The sequence below is a fragment of the Trichomycterus rosablanca genome, chromosome 1, assembly GCF_030014385.1.
Source record: "Trichomycterus rosablanca isolate fTriRos1 chromosome 1, fTriRos1.hap1, whole genome shotgun sequence".
NCBI classification, from domain to species: Eukaryota; Metazoa; Chordata; class Actinopteri; order Siluriformes; family Trichomycteridae; genus Trichomycterus; species Trichomycterus rosablanca.
In genome coordinates this window covers 37,765,522-37,785,685 of record NC_085988.1, presented here as the reverse complement: position 1 = coordinate 37,785,685, position 20,164 = coordinate 37,765,522, and the positions used below count along the sequence as shown (strand labels likewise).

The window sequence follows — 20,164 nt, the reverse complement described above, 5'->3', positions numbered from 1 at the left end:
CTGTGCGTGTGACAATCTCACAAGTATTCTGAAATCTAAAAAGATTCCACAGGGAGTCTCATTTGGAAAGATTCTCATCTGTAAGATTCTGATGCCATGTGACCAAAGGTTTCATGCTCCAATGCCATGCTTGGCAAAAACTAAACAAACTACTACCCAAAATACACCATTCGGACTGTAAAGCATGGTGGTGGCAACATTATGCTATGGGAACGCCTCTTGTCAGCAGAAATTGGACAGTTGGTCAGAATTGAAGATGAAATGAATGCTGCCAAATATTTATTTATTTATTAGGATTTTAACATCATGTTTTACATGGTTACATTCATGACAGGACCAGTAGTTACTGGTTACACAAGCCTCATCAGTTCAAGACTTGATGTCAAACACAGTCATGGACAATTTTGTATCTCCAATTCACCTCACTTGCATGTCATTGGACTGTGGGAGGAAACCGGAGCACCCGGAGGAAACTCATGCAGACAGGGAGAACCTGCAAACACCAGCTGGGAATCGAACCCAGGACCTTCTTGCCTTGAGGCGACAGTGCTACCCACTGAGACACCGTGCCGCCCTGATGCTGCCAAATACGCTCAAACATCTGGCCCTCTGCTAGACAACTGTAGATGGGCAGGAGCTTTACCTTCTAGAATGACAATGACCCTCAACTCACCACTAAAAATACAAAGCAGCGGTTTAAGTCTTCCAATGGTCATGTTTAAGCCCTAACCTAAATTTTTAAGTTTGTGGATGCATTTTAAGACAGCAGTGCATTGCCAGTCACAATGACATTTGACTGAACCTGAACAATTTTGCAAGGGCAAATGGGAAAATATTCCTCAATTTAGCTGTGCTAGCAGGGACATCTTCAAACATGGCTGTAATAAATTCAAAAAAGGCTCTACATAATATTAAATTAGGAGACTTTTCCAACCTTGTTATTCTTTTTTTTTTTTTTTTTTTTTTTTAATTATGTTCAGAATGAATTAGGTTGTTGATGTACAGGCACTGTACAGGGGTAACGTTAATAACATCTGATGGGTGAAGGTGATGTAAGCTTTAAAATTGACTGCATTAATTACCTAATTACCTAATAAGGAACATGGACACTTCTAGTAACAAATCATATAAATTAAAAAAAAAAGAGAAAGTTAGGAATCTAGTAATCATCTATTCATATAAATATGTCCTTGAACTTTGGTTCCTCCTGGGTTCACGATAGGATATCTTCTGATTACTTTATAACATCTGCTGCAACTTTTTGATGATAATTCTAAGAGTGTTTTGAGTTTCCTTTAAGTACTCACTTTGTCATTCTCTGGGAATAATGATAGACTGATGAGTAAAAATGTCATTATATTTAATATGACGCACATGATGTAATGTAAAACTAGCTGGGGCTAGTACAGTGTACTGGCCAAACACCACACTTGACTTTTGGTCAACTGAAATGACAATAAAGCCTCTTGAACTGAAATTGAAATGTATTGCCCTCACCCCTCTGTTGTATATTCTGGGTAACATGGCTTAGGTAACTTTTCTTTTATAACCTGAAAATAGTTTACCAAACCATATTACAAAGAAGAGCTAAAGCAAATGCTAACCTTGTCTCCTCAATTCATTTTTGACAGCTTCGACTCCTCCTTTCTTTTCAATGAAGTCATAAATCACTTTCGATGTTTCCTTGTCTTTCAGCTGCGCTTCTGAGATGCCACACATGTCAAACAGGTTTTTCAGTTCAGGATCCAGGTTATTTACCTGTAACAGATGATGAATACAAAAAAAAAAAATCAATAAAATAAAATAAACACAGAAAGAAACATTTTCCCCCAAATTCCCCAATCTCTAGTGATCATCTATAGAAAACGGGTTTGTTACTTGTACATAAAAAGTAACTTCTTACCAACATAGTCAGGCAATTTATGAAGCAAACTAATTAAAAACATGACTGTGCTAACATACAGTTCAGTAAACTGACCAGCAGGATAAGCATTGTTGACTGCAGCAGTTACGTTTTGCTACAACAACCTATAAACCTTTAAATAAGCATGAGTGGAAATCTTTAAAGGTGCCACAATTTTATAACGAAATTATTTGTATTCCATCAAAAGGCTACCACTGCATAAAGATGTATACTGCATGTATGACATGATTTGTGTCTCCAGAATAGTTTTAGAAAGTGAATTTGTGTTTACAAACCAAAGACAAAACTGAGTTATACCCAAAATTAGCAAAAGCTAAAAAAATACCACAAAAGTGCACAAGAAAGTTCAAATCTAAGCTTTGCTATCAACCAGCTGGTCGCCTACACAGACATGATTATTGCTAACTGTGACCTCTGCTGACTGATCAAAGGCACCTGCACAGAGATAGTGAATAGTGAAAAATATGCACGATTCACTGTGTGCAATACTGCCCTGAGTGAACTCGCCTCACTGAAAAGAAACAGTTGGCAACTGCACAGATGTTGAAGGGAGTATGTGTTTAATTGGGAGAACATGGGAAAAATGCATAAAAGGAGAGAAAAATGTGCACCCCAATTCTAGACAAATATTTCTCCCATTGCCACCATCGCCAAGTTGCAAGCTAAATAATTAAAGTAAGTAAGGGCATACAGTTACACTTATTCATCAGCGGATATCACCAGTGAAATAGTTCTGTGTGAAGGTCTGGTGCCATTTGGTAGCACAGCAGTCAGTCTAACATAAAAATCCACTGGGGCTGGATTTTCCAAAACTTTGAAGAGATCACTAAGGACAGTCGTCGCCTCGGACTGCTGTGTTACTTGCTAATGCCCCTTCTTCATGTTTTAGTTTCAAGTGAGCAAGAAATCTCCTAAAAAGCCCAGATTATGCCTTTGGTTTAAACATACAGTATATTCAAGTACAAATGAATTGTACCCAAAAAGGGCGTACTAAACCTACACACAGTAACCACAGACGAAGATCAAACCCAGGTTTTAAAAAATCTTGTGTTGCAGCAACCACAACCAGCTGCACCAACAAAACTTCTTTTTTTTATATTAAAACCTACACTGGAGCATTTAAATAGTGTGGCTATTAATGTGAACAGTCACTCAATTTTCAAGCACAACAGTCTCTAAATAGTGCAAAAATGCTGCACAAAAAAAAATTAAAAAAAATAGTTTTGTGGTTGGATATGCCATGTTGATAAGAGAGATCAGACTCTCCTGCCTGACTGGTTCAAGATGACAGAAAGGCTACGTCAACTCAAAAAACCCAATGATGGTGAGCAGAAATACATCTAAATGCTTAAGACAACTGGGCTATGAGGCTTTCACAATTTTTGCTGCTATGTGCAGATAGTTAGATCAGATGTTGGTCTAACAAAATGAATCAATGGACACGACTTGTCTTGTGTGAACAGTTCAGGTGGCACACATTGGGCTCCCTGGGGGCAAACATTGTTTGGATCTGAGTATTGTTGCTGATCATGTAGTTCTTTAATGACAATGTTATTTACATGACAACGTATTCAATGGCCTTCCTAGTCACCAGATCTGAAACCAATACAACATATTTGGAATGTGGTAAAACAGGAAACTAGCAGTATGAAAGTGCAGCTAAACAATCTTCAGCAATTACAGGACGTACTTATGTCAATGTGGACCAAAACTCCACAGGAATGTTAACACTACCTGGAATTCATGTCACATAGAATCAAGCCTGTCCTGAGAGCAAAGAGGATTTAACCCAACCCAAAATTTGAAGTGTTCCTAATAAAGTGACCACTATGTTCTAAATACCAAGTTTAATGTGGAGGTGTGCATACGATTACATATACTACACATAATGAACATGAACAGAGGAGCAACACATCTGCCGAGTGGGATGAGATTCTGCGTAATGGGATTAGAACAGAGTCTGGGAACACAGGGCCATTCAGGCTTCATCATGCTTTAGCACACAGGTCAGCATTGTGTTTTAGAGTCACTTTAAAGTGTGTGTGTGTGTGTGTGTGTGTGTGCATGGGTACAAGTGACAAAACAAGCCCTTGTTGTAATACTCACATCAAAGCCTGTGTTGGGGTCCCAGCCCACATGGCCAATGTGTCTGTTAAAGAGACATGACAAAGATTCTCACCATACAGTACATTATCACAGCTATAACATAAACAATAAAGAAAATACACCTAAACACACAATTAAAGGTGCGTGAGTAATATCAGCAAGTTTCTGGTTCACACACTGGTGATTATCAAAATTCTTATTTAAATAAGTTGGCTGGGCGTAGTGTTGCAATTTTAATACAATTAATGCAAGAAGAACACACTATGCTTTGGAATTCCGAATCTACAGGGGTTGGACAATGAAACTGAAACACCTGGTTTTAGACCACAATAATTTATTAGTATGGTGTAGGGCCTCCTTTTGCGGCCAATACAGCGTCAATTCGTCTTGGAAATGACATATACAAGTCCTGCACAGTGGTCAGAGGGATTTTAAGCCATTCTTCTTGCAGGATAGTGGCCAGGTCACTACGTGATGCTGGTGGAGGAAAACGTTTCCTGACTCGCTTCTCCAAAACACCCCAAAGTGGCTCAATAATATTTAGATCTGGTGACTGTGCAGGCCATGGGAGATGTTCAACTTCACTTTCATGTTCATCAAACCAATCTTTCACCAGTCTTGCTGTGTGTATTGGTGCATTGTCATCCTGATACACGGCACCGCCTTCAGGATACAATGTTTGAACCATTGGATGCACATGGTCCTCCAGAATGGTTCGGTAGTCCTTGGCAGTGACGCACCCATCTAGCACAAGTATTGGGCCAAGGGAATGCCATGATATGGCAGCCCAAACCATCACTGATCCACCCCCATGCTTCACTCTGGGCATGCAACAGTCTGGGTGGTACGCTTCTTTGGGGCTTCTCCACACCGTAACTCTCCCGGATGTGGGGAAAACAGTAAAGGTGGACTCATCAGAGAACAATACATGTTTCACATTGTCCACAGCCCAAGATTTGCGCTCCTTGCACCATTGAAACCGACGTTTGGCATCGGCACGAGTGACCAAAGGTTTGGCTATAGCAGCCCGGCCGTGTATATTGACCCTGTGGAGCTCCCGACGGACAGTTCTGGTGGAAACAGGAGAGTTGAGGTGCACATTTAATTCTGCCGTGATTTGGGCAGCCGTGGTTTTATGTTTTTTGGATACAATCCGGGTTAGCACCCGAACATCCCTTTCAGACAGCTTCCTCTTGCGTCCACAGTTAATCCTGTTGGATGTGGTTTGTCCTTCTTGGTGGTATGCTGACATTACCCTGGATACCGTGGCTCTTGATACATCACAAAGACTTGCTGTCTTGGTCACAGATGCGCCAGCAAGACGTGCACCAACAATTTGTCCTCTTTTGAACTCTGGTATGTCACCCATAATGTTGTGTGCAATGCAATATTTTGAGCAAAACTGTGCTCTTACCCTGCTAATTGAACCTTCACACTCTCCTCTTACTGGTGCAATGTGCAATTAATGAAGATTGGCCACCAGACTGGTCCAATTTAGCCATGAAACCTCCCACACTAAAATGACAGGTGTTTCAGTTTCATTGTCCAAACCCTGTACATGCATACTAAAATGTCAGCTGTATATGTGTATTTATACACAAAATGTAAACAACAGCTTTTGCATAAAGCCCAGGTCACACCAGAAATGTGCAGTTGAGTCATGTGGGTAGCAGTCCACCATTACACTTCAGTTAGCATTACCGCTATGGCCAACTTTTGCCAAAATTTAGAACTCAATTCTGATTTTGCTAGTTTCATAAATCAATTTAACATCCTACCAATGACTTGGTGGAGCACACTAGATCCTACATGTATAAATTCAGAGTTTGTCAGCAATCTGCCACTCATGTCCGAATCATTGTTAATATTTATTTATTTATTCATTAGGATTTTAATGTCATGTTTTACACACTTTGGTACCAGTCATGACAGGACAGGTAGTTACTTGTTACACAAGCCTCATCAGTTCAAGTCCTTAATGTCAAACACAGTCATGGACAATTTTTTATCTCTAATTCACCTCACTTGCATGTCTGGACTGCCGGAGGAAACCCACACAGACACGGGGAGAACATGCAAACTCCACCTGGGAATCGAACCCAGGACCTTCATGCTGTGAGGCGACAGTGCTACCCACCGAGCCACGTACCGCCCGAGTCACTGTTAATAAGGTTAGCTAAATCTGCCTTTGTAAGCATTAACACAAACATTAAAAACATGTACACATTCTAAACTGAGTGTTAACCATAGTGCTACATTTCTGGTCAGAAATTGTTAACAGTTACTATGTTTAATTTCTGTTAAAACAAGGCAATAGTAAACACTTCTGCCATTTTGGATCAACTGTGTAGAAACGGGAAGGACCACATCTTTAAAAGAGCATGTCTCTAAACAGTTGTGTGGGCTAAGTTCCACAAACGAACATGTTCATCTGATTTGTATTCATAGTTGAAAGCTAAATTCCTAAACTGAAATTTTGTAAATTGTATTGATGGTACATTGTGTTCATATTTTCCATCTCCTGCATTGTGTAGCATTTTGCCCTATTAAAACATCCAACTAAACCTGTTCCTGTTTAACATAAATCACACGTACAGGACCGCTAATCCCTCTGTGACTTACTTTGAAGATCACTGGAAAAAGCTATAAATGACTTACTGGAAGTTGCTGGGTGTCCCGATGTCAGCCTTTGTTAGTTTCTTCCTCTTGCCTTTCACCTTCTTCTCCTTCTTGTTGAGGTTACTGTGCACCATGTTGTTCATGTGGGAATTGTTGTGGAAGCGCATATTGTTGATTTCTGGGTTCTTGATGTCCACTGTCGCCATCGGCAACGTGGGCCCTGGACACAGCACATTAAAAATCCACGTTAGCCAAAAATTTTAAATCCGGGATTTGTTATCCATACTGCAGAGCAATGCGAGAGTCCCCCGCTGGCTGAGCCCTCCGAGCTAGTGCTGCCAACAACAACTGCCTTTCCAAGCAGTGAGGGGGTGTTCCATAAGCATTTACAGTAACCAGTCCTTTGTATACACGCATGCCTGACCGTACTAAAATACTTCATTCTGTTTCAGAATACTGGACCACACTCAGTGCACTGTTTCTTTTTCTGATAAAAAGAAAAAGAGCAGTACAATTGCGGCTTTTGCGGTCTTGTGGAGGCGACCGCGCTGGCAATGGATGATCTGGAAAGCCAAGCGTCTCTCTTTGAACTTGATGCAGCTCTCTCCGAGACTTTCCGAGTCCTCCTCGGCCAGCGCGGGAATGCTACTGCGCTAGCAAAATGATCCCAACGGGAAGGAGCTGGAGACTACTAGACTTGGAGCAAATCGGGGAGTGGAGGATTAATTTTAATTTATGAGGGATCTTCAAAAAGTTTCCGCACTTTTATAGTTTGGTTGGAAACGGTAAGGGCAGGAGGAGTAGTTACTGGTCGTGTCTGAGAGACTGAAAGAGAGCTTATAGTCCGGACTGAAGGCCTCCACATACTTCCTGCGAAACTAAGTTCGCGAGCGTTGCACGAAGCCGAACACGCCTTTGCGAGCTTACAAGCTGGCATACTTTCAGCGGTTTCGTTTTACCGGTCACGTCTGATCCACAGCCGCAGGTGACGCTGTGAAATTTATGATGTTAAGTTCCATGACTACCGAAAAACAATGATCACAGTTATGGCGACGTGCAAGGTATTGAAAGCGTATAAAAAATGCTACAAGAAGAAGCAGAGAAGGAACAATCGGAGTGTCTTTATAATCTCTCAGCGAGGAATCATAAAGGTGACGATACCGCCATACTTGCTCTGAAAGACGCTCCTCAAAATCGTTTATGTTTGTTTTCATGGCACGCCTATTTTGTTCGCTTTCTCCACAATTACATCACATTGGTCGCTGAAGCCAGGCGAACGTCATCTCCACCTGAAGTATGCTGAGACCTTAAGTGCTATCTGATTCTACCTTTTTGGACACTCAAAGAAGCTTTAAGGGGAAGAAGATTTTCATGTGATGATGTGAAAGTAGCGGTGCATCACTGGCTACACACTCAACCAAAACATTTTTTGCTGATGACATTTAAAAGGTAGTACGATGCTGAAGAAAATGCATCGGAAGGTGACTGTAGAAAAGTGATGTAATTTGTTTTTGAAATTCTTAATAAATACAGTTTAAAAGTGTGGAAACTTTTTTAAGGACCCTCGTAGTTTGAATAGGACATAGGAAAACTTACTGCTTTTTGATTTATGATAATAGTATATATGGTATATAATACATTAAGCATTTTTTCAATAGAGGTAGCAACAGCTGCTTGTATAATATATTTTTAAGAACCCCTCTTTCACATTCAAATTGTATAAGGCAGCCCTACCCGGTTCATTTAAGATAAGCAGGATGTTTTCTGACAAGTTTGCGTAATCAGCTAATCAGAATGCAGCTAAATTATGTGCATTAGCCTACACCAAAGCTACACCAAATTAAACCTCTTCAAAAAAATCATTAAAATGCTAAAAGTAGACTTGCATATCAATTTTGGTCCCTTGATTGACCACAAGAAAACAGCTAAAATGTCCATATCCTATGAAACACACCGCCCTTTAGTTTCAGTACACTGAACAAAAGCAGTGTGTAACCTGCCCGTTTGCTTGTTGATTCACAGGTATGAATGTGTGGAATGTGGAAAAGCGTGACGGGGCCCTAGTTTCATTTTGGAGTTCAGGTATGTTGTTCCTAAATGCTCCACAGCATACTGACTGATAACAAGCAGCCTGCTAGCTGATAAGACTGCCTAAAACCAAATCTACCTGGGATTGAGGGGGGATTGGGTTGTCCTGCCATTCTAAAACATTCCTGCCATTAATAACTGATGGGAACACTAACATTTTGCAAATCTAGCGAGTGCATTATGTTTATTATTTTTACATTAGTATATAGGGGGCATTTTAAGCATATCCACCTTGCTTAAAACCAACAGTAAAGCAAAATGCACAGTTTACACTTGTGTTCTCTTTTCAGCAAAATCCGTTACCCTATTAAAATGCCTACTGCTTTTTACAAATACTGTTAAGAATCAGTAATCAGTAAGCTGAAGTACAAGTAGCAACTTTAAAAGCCAGTAACTAAAAAGATCAATCAAACGTGTGCTCCTAGAGTATAACAAATCTGTTAAAGTACCGCAGTGAAAATTTACTGCAGGCTGTACATGTGCAACAGCATCACTGCACTTGGCTCCTAACAAGCGTGTGTGTTTGTGTGTACTCTAATAGTATTTAATGACAGCATAATGATAGCAATATTAAAACGACAATAATAAATTATTGGAGCTATTAAAAATTCCCCAAGGTATGTGTGTGTGAAAATGTGTGTCTGTGTGTGTATGTAAGAATGTGTGTCTGTGTGAGAATTGGACCAACTGCAACCCTAACCAATGATTTAAAAATGAATGAATTGTTTGTAAAGGACAATAATTTTATACTTAGTGTCCCCAGCTGTGCTCTATGGTTGCTTACATGTGAGGTCAGCTTTACATACACTTGTAAGTAAATGCACTCTGGGACCCAATTTCTGTAACACAAACTACTATACGTTTCTGGTTTTATTTGTATTTATTTATTGTGGGTTTGAGAATTCTCTAAGCTAAAAATATGAATGCCATTTCTGTAAAAGTTAGGACATTTTGTAAAAAAATTTATGAAGAGGTGCATCATGAGGAGATTTGGACAACAGCGACCCAGCGTAAACATGACTCCACATGTTAAAGATCCAACACTGAACCAGATGCTTGTTAAAAAAGACTTAAATTTGTCAAACCTGTTCCGGACAAAAGTATTTTAGTCACATAAAATCTAAATGATTATTAAGACCAATCCTAATTATGGACACCCAAGTTTGTGGAAACCCATCCGAATTATTACGTTTGTGTGATCCAGTCACACCCAGGTATATAAAGTCATTTAGATTATTCAATAAAGTCCAACATATAGTGTAAGTGCCCTTTACAAGTGTATGTAAAGTTTTAACAGAATGTTTAAAACCTAAACTTCCTTTATTGTGATGCAATTTTAAATGGTTTTCTCTGGTATGATATGTTAATCCTAAAAGTTTGCCATGATAGCTGACTGTATGTAATGTATGTATATCACATACAGCAGTGTTCCTTCATATCATACAGGAAGATATCAGCATTTTTCTGACCTCCAGGACACCGGTTTCAACTACCTAATCAATTCATTAACAAGCCTGAACTGGGCTGGGTAGAAACGAAAAGAGAAACAATGCAAAGCAGGGGTAATTCTGGATTGAGAAACGCCAAACTACAGCATGTAAAGAATGCAATGTGTGTACATAATAGTTCAAATAAAGTTAAATGCACTACATTTCTCAACATTATCTGTGCAATTATTAAAACAACTTTTTTTTTTATTAAATGTAAGTACCAAGGCACATACCATTTGGTGGGTCACGTCTTTTCTCTGCAAAAACAAAATTAACATTGTTAAAATACTGGGGGCAGCTCGAATGTAAGAGAGCTAATTTCCAGTAGAAGAGGAAACTGAAAGTCAGACGGGGTTATTTTGAATTTTGAAATTAGTTTGTAAAGGATAAGATTGAAAGAAAGCTGTGGGAAGCTTGAGCTGTAGTGTTAAGGTGCCAGTAGGTACTGATGCATTACTATAAGGTCCCACCTTTGATCTCTCGCACTGATACAGAGAGAAGACAATTAGAATTTCATAGTACAAATCAATATTTTATACTGTCATAGGGGCGGCTTATATGTAATGTACATAATGTAATTTAACCAAATAGCTTTTATAGCAGGGAAGGACATTTTCTATTACTAATCACCTAGTAACAAGATGTAGTATATAGTACAATTATTACCAGCATATAGTTTAAGTAATATCAACAAAAAGTAATAACCAACAAAAGAAGTCGTTTGTTTAATGAATGCTGTCGGTTAAAAGGGTATTTCAATTCATTTTGAAAAAAAATTATGCTTGGAGAAACTACAGATTTCTCAAGAGCTCAGACCACTGATTTGTGACTCGCCCTCAGTGTGCGGGCGTCAGCTTCTTTCAGCCAAAGTGCACTGCCATTTTAATGGCTAAAAATTTTTTAAAACCACTTTTATTATTTAAATCATGAATGTCAGAACTATAATGCATTAAACTCACAAACAGAAGCTGTTTTGCGTCAGTATGGAGTCTGACTGCATGTTAAACTCTAAGGTCTGTGTAATGTTTTGTTTACAAAAATCATGTGAATATTTTGCATCACACATAAAGGTAATTTTTTTAACTCATCATAGTAGAATAACTACACTTATGTTGTCAAGAGGATACACTGACTACATATTTCTTAATGTTTAGCATATTTAGTTAGTGCTTATGAACAGTTCGCTACTGGCTACCATTTAAAATCTACATTCTGAAAGTTGAACTGGTTTTGCTCACAATGTTAACATTCAATTCACTGTTCTTCATCACAGACACTTTCGGTTTTTCATGCTCTATTTATAAAATATAGACTCGTTGACATGAAGCTATGTAATGTGTTGATGGGACACAAAGGCTGTGTTATCTTTTTAACAGCACTCCTGGGGCCAGCTGTGAATTCTAACAATATTATGTCTGAGCAAAGTCTTGACTGTAAACAGTGCGGACATTAAGCATGGCTACACCCTCAGACATTATCAAATCTACCGTTAACAAAAACTAAGTTTCCCTAATAGCAAGAGCAAACACGATCTAAAATTAGTAAACACACATTTTCAAAATGGATGTTAAGAAATAGGCTTTCTATTTGACTAATTGTCTCTACAACATAAAAGTGCACCACTTAACTACAGTGCGAATCTTACCCTTCATTTTTTCTAAAGCTAGCATTTCCTTTAGCAAAGTTTGGCCCCACCCAAGTTACACTATGTTTTTACTCAACTTTAAGCCAAAATCAAGTTGTCCTTAATGTTTTACCACACAAAATTACCGGGTACTGGATCCAAATATCCCTACTAAAAAATTTAAAATGTGTCTCAGTTAAATGTATTGTAGACACAAAAGAAAATCAACAAGCCTAACACATGGAAAGTTTCAGAATTCTTGTAAAGGACACAAGCAGGTCGAACATGTTTGAATATCTGCAGTGAAAAAAGCCTACTTACAACCTAACCGGATTTTAACAGGTAAGATACAGTATATGGCTTATTTAAATAAAGAATCACTTAATTTGCTCTTCAGCCAGAATCTAATGCTTTACAAACCAAGATGTTTGCTAGATCAGCCATATATTTCACCACACCTTTACTTTGCAACGTTAATTACTTTCCCTCTGAAAATAACATTCTCTGCAATTGCTTTTGACACAACGTAACAAATATCAAGCATATCTAGTTACTAATTTTGGATCAACATGTAAAGAGAAAATTAAGATGGTTAATTATGGGAGCACACTATATCAAAAGCTGAATAAAATGATTATACATGACCTATATTTAGAGGAAAGACATACAGTATATAGATAGCATTGGAAGTTGTGGTTGGACACTAGTGCATTATTAATAGTGTTATGCTTGTGCATTATCTGCACTTACATGGCCATTCTTGGCTTTTGTCAGTCATGTGCATTGCTCTGTGGCATGTTTGGATGGAGTTTATATTCTCCACATCACTGACAAGATTGTGTCTCAGACCACAAACATACTGAATTAAAAATAGTACCAACACTAATGGTGGTATAATAATCTGTGATGCATTTCATACAATATTGTGTCAATTGAGAAAGCCCTAGATGCTTTGCTTTAAGTACACAATTGGTCAATAATGCATGACAAACAAAAAATAAAATGATAAGTTGATATTTAGACCTTTTGTATTGTTGTAGTCTCCGTGTAGAAAAAAAAAGGATTTTGTGTGTTGAATGCGTTATGTCCATATTTTATTTCCTGCCTCTAGATGCAACAAACCTTGATTCGTTTAACATTATCCACTCTAAGCTAATAGTGACTGACCAAAACTATTGCATACCCCATTTCTGGACAAATAAAAACGAGAATCTGCGATTTGTAAGGTAATTAAAAGACATTTTTAGACAATGACATGTTTAGACTGATCAGCATGATTGTATTTTAAATATGAACATTAAATATGAAATTTTAAAAATGAGGCCTGCAATACACTCAAAAGAAGTTGGGTTAGAGGCAGAATTATGGTAAATTTTTTAAAGAATATTAAAGTTGCACCATTTTAAAACATTTTACAATAAGCAGGTAAATTGTTAAGAGGGGTATAAAACGAGTATCCACCAAAGGCTTAGTATATGCAAACAAGTGGCTCACCAAATGCTGTGAAGGGATTGTCAATCAGTTCACGAGCAATACCTATTGCAAGATTGCAAATAAAGTCTTTTACTATCTACCATCCATAATATTGTAAAAAGATTAATGAAATCTGGAGAAATCCATGTTGGGCTGGAAATCACTTCGGAAAATCATCACTTAACACTGCATCAATAAGCGTTTAATACAACTCAAAACTGTTACACAAAGAGAAATTCATACATTAATTCTATGAAGAAATGCAGCCTAGTTCTCTGGGCTCGAGCTCATCTCAGATGGACCAAAAGCCAGCAAAAATGTGTGCTGTGGTCAGATTAGTCCAATTTTAATTTGAACAAAAAGGACCATTTAAACTGATATCATTGGGGTTTTAGTCAGACATATGCTTCCATTATGGCGATATTTTGCTGGCATTGTAGGAGTCTTCTTTGGTCCATCTGAGAAGTGATTGACTAGCCTGCCTGCAGTCCAGATCCATCTCCTATTAAAAATGTATGGAGCATCATGAACAGGAGAATCTGCTCAGTAACTGCAGTCTTGTATGAAACAAGAATAGGGAGAAATTTAACTTGCAAAACTGCACTTTTTGTACCCAGTTTGTAATTAATAGGAATGTTGACGTAATGTAGTGGTGAATATGCTTTCGTTTCAACTTCTGAGTGTGTTGCAGGGAAAAAATACATTAACATATTTACAAAACACAAAGTACAATTAAGTTGGTCAGTGAAAACGTCAATCGTATTGTACATTTGTCAGTTAAAGAAAGGTTTAAGAGGATTAACAAATCACCAGTTCTTGTTTTTTTTTTTTTTAGCATTTTCTAGAGATTATGTTTGAACAAAACAAATATTTGCTACAGAAATGTGGACATTTTTCATACCACTGCATGCAAGTCTCACTAAAGACAACAGTTTATGCTACATGCTACTTCTGAAACAGGAAGAAAAGAAAAAATGGCTTGAAGGATGAACAACAGTAAAACACCAGGACCCATTTTACAGACACTCCATCTCAAACTTCAAAGCCCAGCATGCAAAACAGAGCAGGAAGTACTGGACACAAGCCAGAGGGCAGAGAGTGAGCACGCCAGTCACCACCGAGTTTACAATCAGAGAGGAACAAGGAAACTAAAAGCATTTTATACAAGAACCAATATCCTTAAAGAGTAAGGGATAAAGGGCACACAATTAAAACTAAAATCTCACACTCACACTCACACTCACTCACTCACGGCTGAGTGATCTATTGTTTAATTTGTATTAAACAAAGGTAGTTGTTATTTAGGAGTTCTTTTAATGCCGGCTTACTATCCATATTTGAGCTCATTCTCTCATGTTAGCTTTGTTTTGGGAGGTCCTCTATTTATCTACCTTTGTTTAAGCCTGTTCTCTAAATGTCAGCTTGATTAACTAGGCTTGATTGTAAATATGCACTACTGTTAGTAAGCAAGCTTTATTTGAACATGCTTTCTAACTGGTACTCAAAAAGCATTGATTAGAGAAATGACCTAATGACAGCTAGCCGCATTATCGTGAGGAGGTTAAAACATGTTGTTAGAGCATATTCTATAATGTGAACACTAACTTCTTCTATAGATTACACAATGTTTGGGCACCCAGGTGGCGCAGCGGGCTATTCCGCTAGCACACCAATGCCGAGATTCTAACTGGCCACCTTATCTGCAGGGTGGGGGCCAGACTATGTGTGGGGTGGGGTCTTCATACGCTGTGTAAGGACCCTGATTGGCAGAAGAGACGCCTGTGCAGAAAGCAGGGCCGAGAAGAGGAGGGCTGTACACGTGTCGGAAGAGGCGTGTACAGCGACGTGCTCTCCTTGGATGCAATCTGGTATCTCTCAGCAGCGGAAGACAAAATTGAGTGTGCTAAATTGGGAGAAAAATGGGGGGGGAAAGCATACAAAAAAAGAAATAAAAGATTACACAATGTTTAATAGCTAGCTTTGTCAGAAAATGTAGGCTAACTAGCTTTGTTTGGCAAATGCTACCCAAGTGATTTTGTTCCTAGCTTTTATTTTATTTTTTGTTAGCTATATTTTGTTAAAAAATGTTCATTGACAATTTTCTGTATTATAAAGCTTTATTTGAGTATATCCACTACCTAGCTTGTTACAGTTGTAAATGTTCTCTAATGTAAGCTAACTAGCTATATTTTCTAATGTTAACCAGCAAGTTAATAAGTTTTTGATTCTCTTAATTTTTGTTTGATTTGTTAGCTAGTTAATATTTTTTAAACAAAATTTCCAAATGTTGATTTTGTTTAACATTGTTTAAGAAGTTTTGATAGAAATATTAAGATATTCTTTAACATTGTCAAGCTACATTAGTTGTGTGTAATATTATATGTTAACAAGCTATTGTCGTTGACATAATTTAATGTTAGCAAGCCACCTCTGGCCCATACTTTAACGTCACTCAGCAAGTTTTACACTGTAGCCAAGCATCTTAAAATAACTGTTTATTCTTCAAACAGAGAGTACTATGTTTGCTAGGTTATTAGCACTGGCAATACTAACAATGCTACCTTCCAGCTAACTTAGCTAGACACTCAACAACCAAGAGAATTATGTTTTTGTAGCTTTGCAATCCAGCTAAACCAACTGTATGAGCACTAAATTATTTTACATTTTGTTTGTTTTTATAATGGCATGTTTTCACATTTGTGATATTCACAGCAGGAATGGGTGTTTTGTGCTTGTTTTATTGGTCTTGTTTTATATTTATGCTTTTAATTTTATTGTATAGAGGAATTTAAGGATTATTTCTGTATTACTTTGGGTGAGGATTTCTTTGAATGTATAGAGAATGTGTAGTCTTTGTCTTTTTCTGTTGTACTTTGGGCATTCAAATTATGGCACAATTTGGTAAAAAAAAGTCACAGTACAACACATTTAACAGGTTGCAGTTTATAATATTAAATAATTTTAACATTTATTTGGTTAGTAAAACAATTAAAAAAAATTGTAAAAGAGAACTATAATGTAAATAGTAAATGTAAATGAATAAGGCTTCAGTGATTATCACTAGTGTATCAGTAGTGTAAGGAAAAACACAGAAAGAAAAGTTGAAAAAAAGGGAAAAACGGTAAGCAGAAAAACAGGCCGAAATATTCACCAGTTCTTTTCTGTCGCCTGCTCGTCAGATCATTAAGGGATACGCGGAATCGCTTTGCTTCCTCTTCACTGGCAAAGTTGAGACCAATCTGGCAAGACTGAAAAGAGCAGAAGTCAGCATTTAGATCACACATTTAATACAGTAATAAGCAAATACTGAGTTAAGATTCACAAATGAATACATTCAATTTAGACTTCCAAAATACCCAGGGATTAAAGCTCCAGCAAGTCTACTAAATTAAAGTAATGCATAGGCAAGTGTTCTAAAATTATTGGGTTGAGAAATATTTGGGACATAATATTTTCAATATTTTTATTATTAGAATTTTCTATTTTTCCCACTTTTTTCTCCAATTTTCTCCCTTAATCTAGTCGTGTCCAATTACCCTGATTGCGTCCTCTATACTGATTCGACCCCTCACCACCGACTGGGGACGCCTCTTAACTGACACACGCCCCCTACAATCAGTACAGAATGCATTTCTCACCTGCACGAGTCGAGTTCATACACTGACGGGCACTTTTGTTTCATCTCTATAAAGTGAACTCTTCCAGAAAGACGGTTTGTCACAGGTTCAGGTTCAATCTAGGGCAGCAGTAGCTCAGCAGTTAGGGTACTAGACTAGTAATCAGAAGACTGCCGGTTCAAGCCCCACCATTGCTAAGTTACCACTGTTGGGCCCCTAAACAAGGCCCCTAACCCTCACTTGCTTAAACTATATTCAGTATTTAGTCACAATTGTCACTTTGGGTAGGGCAGTTGTAGCCTAGCAGCTAAGGTACTCGACTAGTAATGTGAAAGTCACTTGTTCAAGCCCCACCACTGGCAGGTTGCTGCTCTTGGGCCCTTGAGCAAGGCCTTAAGCCTCAATTGCTCAAACTGTATACTGTAACAGTACTGTAAGTCGCTTTGGATAAAAGCATCCGCTAAATGCAGCAAATGTAAATATAAACCTGGTGTTTTTGTCTTGCTAATGGAACAGGAGTTGTGCTAGGTCTTATACCATGGAGCCTTTTCGCAGTCAGTAACTTAAACAAAGCGACTTAAAACTGGTGTACCTAAAGATTGAAGGCCTGCTTGGATATGTTTTGTTTTTTCTTGGTTCTTACACATTCATAACATTTGGTCTGTTCAGTTTTGGGCTAATGTTTCTCTTCCAGCCTCGACCAAATGTTGGCTATAGTCCTAGGCCTTGAAACTTCAAAATAATATTGGCTACCATGGTCACAGAAACAACAAGAACTTTGGAGATAGTCCTGTAGCATTTATTTTGAACATGTTTACCTATTAAGTTTTTTAACTTCTCACGCAACACTCATTTTCCTCCTATTTGCCATATTTAATGTGATCCCTACAGTTTGGAAAAACACAGGATGAGTGAAGAAGTCTTAGGTGTTTTCAAGCTAATGATCATTAATGCAGCTCGGAAGTGAATTAGAACTTTGTTCTTAAACTATCATCACAATGCAGTTATTTACTACAAAATTGTCTTGCTATGTTAAAAGGGAAGTACACCTTACCACAATAAACAAAAAATCTTCACAGATGGAACCATGTGGAAACTGAAATATTCAAACACTTCACAGAATATTAGTACAATATAAAAAAAACCAATACTTACATCCCCTGCAAATGCAATAAAGTAGGGTCTTGAACTATTGCTTGAAAAATTGTTGTAGAGCTCCTGCTCAAACTTAGTTTTTCCATCCTGCAAAAAAGAAAGCAAGATCAGGTGAGAAGTACTGAATGGTAGAAACAATAAAGCTGTGTATTTCTAATCATGCATGTTATATCCATTTATTTATTATTTTAGAATATCAAGTCCCCACCAGACACAATGCTCATGCAAAATATCTGCAGCTGACTCACCTTGATATCGAACACACGGATGTAATAAGACCTCTGAGGGTTGTCTTTTACCAAGCAAGCCACACCACAGCATCTTTTGGTCCAGGATGGGCCCCTGTCTGCTGTATATACCTGCACCACTGCTGAACACAAAGACTGCCGAGACAAAACCAGACAAAAATTTCTATTAAATTCCTTATAAGGTATTGTTTATGTACTGTTGAATCTTAAAGTTGTGTACTATCGCTGTTGAAGAGTCAATCCGCCAGTCTGTAGCTTTGTTGTCCCCTGCTTTTTTCTTTATAAACAACAATCTTGAAATTTATAGGTATGAAGGAACATTGCATTTATTGTATTCCCCTGCTAACAAATAAGGTTTATTGGCAAAATCTGCAAACTATTAACTGTTTTTGAAAAGTAATTAAAAGCTCATTTGCATGGGGTTGATTGCAACCATTCAAAAGCATAGTCATTAATATTGATGGGCCACCCCTTTGGGGCAATAACAGCTTACAGTCTTTTTCCACAAGATTTTGGAGTGTGTCTGTCGAAGAACCATCTGTAAGATCAGACGCATATGTTGCATGAGAGGGCTTGGCTCACAATAAATGTTCCAATTAACCAGTGGGGTTCAGGTTAGGGCTCTGTGAAGGCCACTTGAGCTCCTCCACATCAAAGTCATTAAACCATCTCTTTATGGATCTCACTTTGTGCATGGGGCAGAGTCATGCTTAAACAGGAAATAGACTTCCCCAAACAGCTGCCACAATGTTGGATGTGGATAGTTGATTTCATCCATATTTGTCCTATCAGGACAGACCCAAAAAGCATGATATGTCACTCTGCTTATGTCATTGCACATCTCTGGATATTTAACGCCAAGACACTAATTTTTCTATTATATTACATATTGCATATATATTTATTCCTTCCAACATTGTACTGCAATACTTACTTAATATTTCCTATGCACCTTTAGCCTATTTAATTAATAATTTTTAACTGAGTCTTTTATTTACTTAATACTTTTTCTATTGTACCTTGAACTGTTGTAATACTTGAATTTCCCTCTGGGATTAATAAAGTGATCTATCTATCTATCTATCTATCTATCTATCTATCTATCTATCTATCTATCTATCTATCTATCTATCTATCTATCTATCTATCTATCTATCTATCTATCTATCTATCTATCTATCTATCTATCTATCTATCTATCTATCTATCTAAAACAATGGATATGGCTACCACAAACTGAATAATTAGGAGCAGTGTCAAATTTTTGATAAATGCTCCTTTTCTATTGCATTGTACCCTACACTATCAGGCTGTTTGCATCCAAATACAGAACTATCCATACATAATGTGATACTGTCCATTCCAATGGGAATTCATGAAAATAGAAGGGGTTTGCTGAGGGTGAGGGTGTGATAACATTCGCCATCAGACACTGAGAGCAAATAACAGCAACAACAGGACAGTTTTCCAGTTTGTCCCACAGCCACTGTTGTCATTTGCTTTAACCCCTTTTTGGTGATGGTGTCCACCCCACCACATAAACATTGCAGCTGGGTTTTCAATATGTCGCTTATATTTTGTTTATTTTGGATTTTAACGTCATGTTTTGCACACTTGGGACCTGGACTGCCCCACCTGGAAATTAAACCTTCTTGCTGTAAGGCGACAGTGCTACCCACTTAGCCACCGTGCCACCCTATGTCGCTTACTACCTCCAGTGGTGAGTTCTTTATGACTGCATTCGACAAATCACATAGTCCCCAGCTAAGAAGGGTAACCACATTTAGCAAGGAGTACTTAGGTATGTTACAGGTCACTAG

General features: G+C 37.9%; 1 protein-coding gene and 1 long non-coding RNA gene across 3 annotated transcripts in view; one reads left to right on the top strand and one right to left on the bottom strand.

The window, feature by feature from the left end:
- wasla (WASP like actin nucleation promoting factor a) overlaps window positions 1-20,164 on the bottom strand; it is a 39,924-nt gene that overhangs the window by 7,516 nt on the left and 12,244 nt on the right. Inside the window, exons 2-8 of one of the 2 annotated variants that reach the window (XM_062992305.1) lie at window positions 18,345-18,479; window positions 18,097-18,183; window positions 16,476-16,572; window positions 10,461-10,484; window positions 6,689-6,869; window positions 4,031-4,073; window positions 1,605-1,758 (exon numbers count right to left, since the gene is read on the bottom strand). In XM_062992305.1, coding sequence (XP_062848375.1) covers window positions 1,605-1,758; window positions 4,031-4,073; window positions 6,689-6,869; window positions 10,461-10,484; window positions 16,476-16,572; window positions 18,097-18,183; window positions 18,345-18,479 — 721 coding nt within the window. The remainder of the gene's footprint in view (window positions 1-1,604; window positions 1,759-4,030; window positions 4,074-6,688; window positions 6,870-10,460; window positions 10,485-16,475; window positions 16,573-18,096; window positions 18,184-18,344; window positions 18,480-20,164) is intronic. The other variant, XM_062992311.1, reaches the window with a different exon arrangement.
- Window positions 7,171-10,350, top strand: LOC134310687 (uncharacterized). Its single transcript, XR_010011330.1, has 3 exons — window positions 7,171-7,800; window positions 8,672-8,731; window positions 10,161-10,350. It is a non-coding gene; the product is annotated as an uncharacterized LOC134310687 (long non-coding RNA).